The following is a 10,466-nucleotide window of genomic DNA, read 5'->3' as shown; positions in this document are numbered from 1 at the left end:
TAATATTTATGCATTTTATTATGCATGCGTCTATGGGCACATGTGTGTTTGTTGTGTACAAGCAATGTGTGTATGTGCGTGCATGTGCACATGCGCATTTGGAGGTTAGAGGTGTTATCCCTCGGCTGTCATCCTTAGGAACACCACCTCCCTTCTTTTGACACAGGGTCTCTAAATGGCCTGGAGCTCACAAATTAGGCTACACTGACTGGCAAGTGAACCCTGGGGGATCCTCCTTTGTCTGCCTCCGTAGCACTAGGATCACAGCTGCGTGCCACTCTGTCCAGCATTTTTACATTTTACTGGGGATGGAATTCAGGTCTTCATGGTGGTGAGGTAAGCTGCCACTGAGCCAACATCTTGCCTGAGCAAAGCAAGATTTAATAGTGTCAGCCAAGGTGGAAGCTACAACTCAGCGGGTCACACATAAATCCATGTCACTTCTCTGAGTTTGCAGCTCCTTCGATTAATAAATACATCTTGATAAATACATTTTTGAGTCTGTTGTATAAATAGAAAGCTTCATAGTCAATCTCATCTTCATCCCCTTTCTCCTCAGATCACACTTACGTTACAATTGTATCAAACTCCTAGCTGCCTCTGACTGCATCTCCAGATTGTCACTCATGGCTTTCTTTTTGGTCTGAACGCCCTCTTTTCACTCTATAGAGTTTCTCTGTGGCCACCACTGTCCTGTTCACCCCTGACAATGCCAGACATAGACCCTCCAAATCCCCATTCTTCCCCTCATGAATGATTCGTTAACCTGTACCCACTAGTCAATGGAATAAAATGCTTAAATTATGTCCAAGATTTTGAACTTTGACCCATCCTAATCCTGATACAGCATGCAGCCCTTCCTTAATGGGGGGGGGGTCTTTCAAGAGAAGAGGCTGACATCAGGATGAAGCATTTTGGATCCACTGTTCGGTTATGCTACCTTGAGGGTCCACCAAGTTCGTCTTATTTCCTCACACTTTGATGCTTTCTAGCTTCTCATGCCTCTTCACTGAAGGAAATGGCTTTTCAGCCTGACCACTGAGATCTGTAGTCTTTACTATTGAACTTGTGTTTTTCTCCCTGACCTCTGTCACAAAGTCCTCATAAAGTCCCCTTGGCAGTGACCAGAGTTTGTATCTGTGTGTCAGGGCCTCTGGCTGAGGGAGAACCGCATGGCGTAAGCACCCCTGTCGGTTTTCATTGGCGAGTTAAGAGCCTGGAAGTCTCAGGAGCTTATCTGCATCCACCCCAGGAAGTGTATTTCCAGACTTCAAAGAGTGCTGGCTATTCACGTCTCACTTCGAAGAGCTTACCTCTATTTGACTCCTTGTTGATTTTGTATCTCTTTCTCCTGTCTTCAAGACTGTGTATAGAGGCTGCGCTCCTTGGACTGTGAGTAGAGCATGCCCAGATTTTAGGACCCTCCTGAGCCTCATTTTACTAAAGACCGAGGTCACAGGCCAGCTTTCCTTTAACACCTCTAGGCCCTGCCCTCTAGTGCATTCGATATACCAGTGGTCCTCAACAAGTCTTGACTTCGCTCCTTAAGAGACATGTGACAATGCCAGAGACTTTTTTTTTTTTTGATTGTTACAATTAGAATTACAATTACTGGAATTTAACTGACAGAGGTCAGGGCTGCACATCTTCCCATATACAACATGTCCCCCACAGAAAAGCATCCTCTCCTCCTCAGTATAAACAGTGACACAGTGGAGAAACAATCATTTACAATGAATATGACATTCTAACAAATATTTACTTAATCAAACATTGAAAGCAGCACAGCAAAACTTATCTAAGGAGTAAAACTCTAGATATCTAATCACATTGTGACTATTTTTTTTCTGTACAGTGCTTAAAGCTCTTGAAAAAACAACAACAATTTTGCGATGGGAATATATTGATTAGTTTTGTAACAACAGGTACAACATGTGGTTATATCAGTATTTGTGCTTTGTAGGATAAGTAAACATTCATTTGAACACAACAAAGGGCTACATACAATAACCTAGGATTAAAAAAAAATACAGTATTTTCCATTTAGTAGCACAGAGAAACACACTTCTGTTTGAGATTCTGGGTAGGTGTTAACTTAAACAAACAACTTAAATTTGGACCATTTGTACAGCAAATGCATATTGAGCTCTGGAAGATCGCTGGCATGGGTGGGTGGGGAAAGAAGTATGGCTTAGAGGAAGCTTACTTGGCATTCCACAGGTGTAGATCATAGATCATGTAGAGCCAGCATTGATGTCATGGGGCCTTGTTCACATTTAAAATTACTTGTAAAAATAGAGTAAGCATATAATATTTCAGAAGATGCACAATAAATGCACAATAAATACCTCTTCCATCAAGAAAATAAAAAGAAGTGTAGTTTATTTAGTGGCAAGAAAGACCTGCTGGGGCATGTAGATACCTTTATTTTTCAAAAAAGAAACCCACATGTCATTACTAAGATATTTTGATGAGTCTTTTCACCAAACTCAGTGCCACTGTCATAGAGTTGGATGTCTGCCTCCGTATTTACCATGTAAGGCGCGAGGCGCTACCCTCCACCCGTCATTATAGACGCCTTTGGAGGAGCATGGCTGTCACACGGGTTTCAATGCATTCAGAGTTCATCTAGTTACCGAGCTTCTTGCCAGCATTTGCCTTTAACCAACATCTCTTCATGGTTTATAAAGCTCTAAGCTAACTCCATAAATTATTTAGATAATACTCTCTCTATAATTTATAATAAAAATAAACCAAAAGTTTATATTTCATATAATTCATATGTATGAATATACAAGCAGCTTTCATGTCAAAAGATTACTATTTTAATTTAAGTAAGAAAGCTTTCACTTAAGGTAGGAACCCCATAATTTCACCCAAGTGATATGGTGACGCAGATAAGATGAGATAAGCTTAGGAAATGGCTGTGAAGGAGGGAGGTACTGGTCATTTGTGGTGAGTAAATGAGAGGACCTCCAGAGAGGACACTGCCAGGCTCCTGCGTGTGTCTTACTGTCCAGAGGTACTCGGCTGAAGGTGGGACTCTTCTATATAAAGACCTGGGCATTTTTCAGCCATATCTTAATTATTTCCTTGAGTTGACAGCTGGGAAAAGTACAAGGAAGGTTCCAGTATAGTTTATAGAATTGCTGTAAACCAGTGAGTTCATTTCTAGTTGATTCACATAAGTGGAGACATTAGACATCATTTTATATCATCGCACACATGTGAACCTAGCTTGGGCCTGATGTGTGCTTCCTAATTTGGGTCTCCCTGAAGTGTCTCCTTTTCAAGCCACTCTAATACAAGCTCTTTTAGACATTTCCACAGGTGGTGATTAGTAGAAAAATACGTTTTCCCTTAGAGTTATTCTGTGTATATGGCACTGGAACGATACATATTTTTTATAGTTCTGAGAATGAGATGCAGTGTACTGAGAAAATTCAGAGAATTTAGCGCAAACCACTGTAACCTAAGCCGGGATGAAGGGGAGAACTGCTCCTTGCCATGCAGATGTTTTATCCTAGTTCCAGAAGCCAGTCAAAGAGACTGGGCGTCCTCTCTTTCTGCTCTGCGTGCAGTTTGCAGTACTGGACAACTGCATGAAAGATATCCCCCACTTTCCAGGACTTCTGATGGACCAGCCGCACAACATCTAGAAACTAGAAGTAGACACAGAGTTAGGACCCATATATCACAGTCTATGAGGGCACCTCACCTCATTAAAGCACCTGTCTAAAGCCTGGGGGTGACAGGAACTTCATTCTCAGGCCAGTTTTCAAGGACAGACTATTTCTTTTTTAGGTATTTCAGGTCATGAATTCCTTCCACTTGGCATTTACATTAATAGCATGGGACTAGGTGGAATAAGGATAATTCTTTAAAAGTCAGCCTTTTACTGTTTGAATGTTCCCTAAATTCTGCATTTTTTTTTTTTTGGTCTAGGTTAGAATCTGTGTACCAGGACTGTGCAACAAATAATTTCGCATTGGATGTGAATATTTGAGTAAAGTAAACCAAGTGCTAAACTTTGTTTCCTTCATTCCACCTGTACATGCTAAGATCAAACATCAAGAAATGTTTCTAGGGCTAGAGAAATGGCTTATCAGTGAAGGTTTCCTGCCCGAGAAGTCTAAGAACCCAGGTTCGACTCCCCAGGGCCCACACACGCTAGGTGTAGAAGGTAGCACATGCATCCGGAGTCATTTGCAGTGGCTAGAGATCCCAGTGTACCCGTTATCTCTATTTCTCTCTCCTCTTTTAAATAAGTAAATAAATAAAATATTTAAAAAAGAAATGTTTCTGTAGTAACAGGTAAAAGAAAGCAAAGAAATGTGACAGATGTTTCAGCTGGTGTGGGTGCCAGCTTCAACTTGGGCATAGCAGGAAATTCTAGAGTGCAAGGAGATTTTAGACAGACAAAAAGGGGACATCAGTATTTGTCATTCTCTTCATGAAACTATGATGGAGTCCTGGGTAGCGGCCTCTCGAGGTTATTAGTCAGATATGTCAGAAGAAAGTAGTACTAAGAGATGAAAGCTGTAGGGAAGGCTTTGGAACGTGCCAGGGCTCATTGCATTGTGGTGGCAAACTGTGTAGAATGGTATTTGTTTAAAGCATGAATGGAATGGGTAGGCTCAGAATCTGGCGTCTTTTCATGACAGCCTATTTGTTAAATGCATGAAGATTTTGGCTCAGTTGTAACTCTTTCACATTGTCATCTAGGAGGTTTTAGCTATTCTCATTTACTCGGGCTTGTCCGATCACTATGGCACTGGGTGTGAGTGTCTTTCCAGTTTGGATTTGCTTATTGATCTCACTAACTGGGAGGTTGCCTTATGGAGATCCACGAGGAAGTTATGTTCCCCTTCACAGAGGTAGTGGCATCAACTATTTATATAATTGGTGCTTTGTTGATTAACTTGTTTTGTATTGGTACACTGGAAATAAAATAAGTTTTCTAGGCTGGAAATACTCGAGGTGTAAATGTTATTTAAAAGAGATTTATGCTGTTGAGAAAAAAGGCAGGGGGGAGCTGCTTACCATGCCACAGATAGGCAGCTTCCTGGGGAAGGAGCACATCTCAGCTACCTTTGTCTATCTGGTGCTTGCAGCTAGCAAATGCTTAATGCTTATTTGCTGAATGAAGAAGGGATGAATGACCATGTGGGAGTCAAATAGATTCAACCTTATTAACTAGACTACCTGAAATGTGGGTAGCCATCTAGCAGCATTGAGAACAGTCTCTAGAAAACATTCACTCTTCAGGTTTAGGTAACATGTTTGCATGCATATAATTAAAAGTAAATACATAAAACAAACATGCATGCCTATAAGATGGCTGTTCAATGCATCCACACTGGCAGGGAGCATCATGAAAGTCTGTGAAGGTCATGAGGCTAAGAAAAGGCTGAGCAGAGCCTGGCATGGTCAGTGGTAGTTGGCAAGGAGCACAGGAGAAGCTGGTCTTGGGACATGTCTCCTGTCATATGAGGACTGACAGCAGCCATGCACAGGACCCCTTACCACTTGCCAAGCTTCCTATCGGCCTGATTCTGACCATTTAGAAACAGATGTGAGCTTTTTATGTGGAGGCTTTGCTTGTGGAGGAAACACCCCGAGGAAAAGAGCAGTACAGGTGGTTGGTTTGTGGAGGCATATTAAAGGAATCTCGTGAACTGTTACTTATTTCTCAAGATATGTTTTGATTAAACATGAGGCTTCAGAGGATCACACCCAAGGTGAGCAAGGGTGGGAAGGCTAAGGTTTCTTTGCATGATTCCATAAATCAACCATTTCCAGGTCTTACTCAAAACTAGGAGAGTAGACGTCCCAGTGGAAAAGGCCTGGGCGGGGTCCTGGGGATTCACTGAGAAATGCTTATGTACCATTGTCTTCCCTCTCAAGATTTCTCTGAAGGCCACCAGTGGTGTCCTTTGGCCAAAGTCACCCTTTACAGATACCTCCCCCTTAACTTGTCTTATGCCACGTAAAGTACAGAGTCATAACCACGTTCACTAGACCAACTTTATCTCTGAGGCTGAAGGGTCTGAAGAGGATACAGTATTTAACAGTTCTTTCCAGAAAGTCCCTGTCTCAAATCCTTTTGGAAGGTGGACTGGTAAACCCTAGCTTCTTTCCATCTACTGGGTCCTTGTGAAGAAGGGCCTTTCCATGTGGTGAGGACCCGAGATATGCTGATGACTAACCAAAAGTAGTTAAATGTCCCACTGCTAGGCTACTCTCTCGGTAGTTTGTGCCCGGACTATGGGCTAGAATCTGTCTTGTGATTTTTAAAGCCTGGCTGATATTCCAGGAGTGAATTCTTTTTGTGGGGGACTAAGTCTCCTTATAGAGCCCTGGCTAGGCTGGAACTCACTATGCTCACCAGGATGGCTTCAAATTTGTGGTGACCCCCTTGCTTCTGCCTCCGAGGTGTTGGGAGCATAGACATATCACAGCCTGCCTGACTAGAGAGTCTGCTCAGAACAATTTGGTCCCATTCAATGTAACCTGCTGTGATGACTTAATCTTGAAACATCTATGGAGCAGGAGAATACAGCCTTCATCATGAAGAATATAGATAAAAGTGAAAGAATATTGTGAAGAGGTTAGAAAAGGTCATTTCTAGCTTAGTATTACAGCTTTTTTTTTCCCTTGAGGTATTAGAGATTCAACTCAATACTTTGCACATTCTAGACAAGTACTCTACCACTAAGTTACATCACCATTTTTCTTTTAACTTTGAGAAAAGGTCTTAAGTAAATTGCCCAGGCTGGCCTTGAACTTGCAATCTTTCTGCCTTAGCATCCCAAAGGATTGCCTGAACTGCCAGGATCACTATGGCATAGCTTTTTATTTTAGTACTACGTACTTAGCGGCTGGTCCTGGAGCATTCATCAGGCCCATCCCAGCTTCCATCTTGGTCTTTTTATTCATTTATTTTTATTTTTATTTATTTATTTGAGAGAGAGAGTGAGAGAGAGAGAGAGAGAGACAGAGAGAGAGAGATAGACAGAGAGACAGGGAGGAAGAGGCGGAGAGAAAGACAGAATGGGCACTCCAGGGCCTCCAGCCATTGCAAATGAACTCCAGACGCATGTGCCCCCTTGTGCATCTGGCTTACATGGGTCCCGGGCAATCGAACTGGGGTCCTTAGGCTTCACAGGCAAACACCTTAACCACTAAGCCATTTCCCCAGCCCATCTTGGTCTTTTTATAATCAGCTTTAGTGTCCAGATTTCCAATGTATTGAAGAATAAGTTTTCTTTCCTCACATTTCGGAATCAGTGATAATTTGTTTTCTTTCCTATAAACCACAGTTGGCGTTTTTTAGCAAGAGTTTTGTTTTGGAAAACTCAAAAGCATCTATATTCTCTGACAATTTATCATCAACAGACCCACTGTACCTCATGGCAGTGGGATTTGTTTTTTTTTTTTTTTTTTTTGTAGGGGTATTTAATAGAGTAGATTGCTCCCAAAATCATATTATAAAACTATGGGAGCTGTAGCAAGTTGTGTAATTATTTGGAAACATTTAATCTAGACTTCTGAAGCAGTCACCATCCTTTACTCCAAGGTAGAAATTAGATTTAGTTAAGTACAATGAGTTGGTCCTCATATTGTTTCTGAATGTATGGCCTGTAGAACTATGATTTGTAGCACATGACTTGGATTTGGAATTCTCAACTTCACAAAACCCTGATGCCTGGATTTTTATGTCCAGGGGAGACTCTGAGCTAGCTGGTCTGGCACTGGGTTTGTAAAGGCCTTCCAGGAGATTCTAACACTCTCAGAGTTCAAGAATTCTGATGAAAGGATTCATGGAGACAATTTCTTATATTTTCAAATAAGAAGCCTTAATATCTAATTATTCTCTTCTTCCTGTCTGATGTGTTTCTTCAGAACTGATACTTTTAGTGGAGTTTGTTGATTTTTGTGTCTGTGTGTGTGTGATGAGGCAAGGGTAAGTAGATTAGTCAACAGTCAACACCATCAACATTTTCTGTCATTTCCCATCCATGATTTTACATAGGGGAGCAAGAAACTAGAAGTGAGGCCATTTCTTCCTGACCCCCAAGTTCCTAGGAAGGAGGTGTCTATTTTTTTCTCCCTCCATGCTGCTGTCTACATACTGCTGCCAGGAAAAGGAAGTGATTTTTAGCACATGGTGTAAAGAGGAGCAAAGCAGTATGTTTGTTGTGAGACCAGCCATCGTCAGCCTGCCCCAGCTCACAGATGCTCACTCAGTTTAAACAAAAGAAAAGGGCTGAGGAACAATGGTATTTAGATCCAAAAAACTAGGATGAATAGCCACTGAATTCTTTCCTTTTTTTAAAAAAAAATATGATTATGATTTTTTTTTTTTTTTTTTTTTTGCTTCTGGCTTTACATGGGTATTAGGGAATCAAACCCAGGCCAGCAGGGTTTACAAACAAGTGCCTTTAACAGTTCAGCCATCTCCCCATCTTGCTTAGTAATTTTTTACTTGATTAAATTAGATTAAATTTAACTGAAATCAAGGATGCTGAAAATTGTAAGCTATTTTAGAATAACGGGTATTAGAATTAACAGAAATCTTCTCAGGAAAAAAGACCTCAGACTTTAGTGCCCTTCAGAAGGGACAGAAGGATCCCAGGAGTCTGAATTCTAAAGAGGTGAGGTCCCTAGTGCATGTATTGATGAATGGATATGATCTGAAGACTCAACATTTCCCTTGTCCAGAATAGACTCTCTCACATCCCAAGGGTGGTGTTTACAACCTGTGCCTCTCTGGATTCATGTTCTCCCTACCTTGAGTTCTTCCTGATCTGCAGCATAAATTCTGAGAGGCTCTGGAGCTTTTATTTCTTTTGGTTCCTAAAGATTGTAAGTGTCTAGGACAAATGTTACACTTCATGGACATTTGATAAATGTTGGGAGCAAATGTATGACTTTCAAGGGTGCTTAGTACTCTCATGATTAAACAGAATCAAGTGAACGAGAAAGTTATAATGCAGGTCACGTGTATTCGAGGACTGGAAGTCCACTGAGCACCTGAAATTATGAGAATTTGCTTTTTGGGTTGAGCTAAGGCTGGAATTCATTCAAGATGGTCTTAAACATCTTTCAATTTCAAAGCCAAGTTATAAGGAGTTCTGGGAAAGAAGAACTGCCTTAGTATTCATACATGCATTCTCTTTCCCTTTGCCTAATGCCTCTGTTTTAAAAAAAAAAAAAATGGGGGGGCAGTAAGTTGAGAATGCCATAATTAAAATGTATTGGCTAACCGTGTTTGTTCAAATAATTAGATCAGGATTCACAGAATTGAAGGCTTGGAGTATTCAGGTAATGGTGCAGCTCAGTTGGTAGAGTGTTGTCTACTATTCAGGCCTTGGTGTCAATCCTTAGAACCACGCATAAAGAGTGCAGTGGTATACATTTGTAATTCCAGTCCAGGAAGTAGAGGTAGGAGGTTCAAGGTCATCCTCAGCTACTTACTGAGTTTGGGGTTTGAGGCTAGCCTAGGTTAAGTGAGACCCAGTCTCAAAAACAAAACAAAACAAAATCAGACTGTGCAGGAGTTCACTACCGAATGACAAAGTGCAGGTGGCTGTCTCCAAACTCGAGGCTTCCTTAAACTATGGCCAAGCAGATGAGGAGCTGTTAAGACACTACTGACTTTTCATGGCACATCCTGTCTCACTTTTCCATACCTCTTGAAAGTGGCTAATTACTCAGATAATTAAAAATACAATCAGGTCTCAGACATCACTACTGATAAAAGAAAGAATATAAAAGTTGTTGAACTTGAAATACTAAAAAAAAAAAAAAAAAAAAGAATTTGGTTCTCTTTAACAAATTCAGTGCAAGACAATAAAAGGTGGTGCCTATTTATGGTAAATCAACTGCCTAAAGGGGCTTTATGTGGAAGAAACACCTGGGAAGGTTTCATCCTTAAGGCCCTATTGCTTAGAATTAGGCTCCATGATTGAAATGAATGACTGGATCATGAGCTAATGCATTTCTTAATAACAAGATTGGAACATTTCTTTTCTCAGAAACATAATTATGACCATGGACAGACATTCATTTTAGAAATGAAAACCTGGTGGCGGTAAATAAATATCAAGTCAGGGTACGATTTACATAATGAAAGCTTAGTATGACACCCCTTGTCCTTGCTCCCATTGTGGATTTATTAGATGTATGTGCACAGGAAATATTTCTTCAAAAAGGTGGTTTAAAAACAAAGAAATAAAAAAGGTAACTTGAATTAAAGTTGGTCCCATTGAAATATGCTATGTGATGCTCTGATTCAGGGACTGGCTAGAGGACCTGGGAGTCAAGTCCTTCTGAGACTTCCCCTCTTCCCGTGTGCCAGTGTTACACCCAGGGGCTCAGACTGATTGTGTCCACTCACTCCATCCTTTGCACTGGGCAGGCTGGGTGGTATGTTTGCAAGAGAGTTGATCAAATGGTAAACC

At 41.0% G+C, this 10,466-nt stretch overlaps 1 protein-coding gene across 7 annotated transcripts in view; it reads right to left on the bottom strand.

Annotated features, from left to right (window-relative positions):
- Positions 1-1,528: 1,528 nt before the first annotated feature.
- The window catches only part of LOC101598203 (SPHK1 interactor, AKAP domain containing), a 139,431-nt gene continuing 130,493 nt past the window's right edge, over positions 1,529-10,466 (bottom strand). For all 7 annotated transcript variants that reach the window (XM_045147250.1, XM_045147251.1, XM_045147255.1 and 4 more), the window contains one exon: positions 1,529-3,662. In XM_045147250.1, the coding sequence (XP_045003185.1) occupies positions 3,519-3,662 (144 nt within the window). In that variant the 3' untranslated portion in view covers positions 1,529-3,518. The remainder of the gene's footprint in view (positions 3,663-10,466) is intronic.

This window comes from Jaculus jaculus, chromosome 4 (genome assembly GCF_020740685.1).
Source record: "Jaculus jaculus isolate mJacJac1 chromosome 4, mJacJac1.mat.Y.cur, whole genome shotgun sequence".
Lineage (NCBI taxonomy): Eukaryota > Metazoa > Chordata > Mammalia > Rodentia > Dipodidae > Jaculus > Jaculus jaculus.
This window is presented reverse-complemented; position numbering and strand designations above follow the sequence as displayed.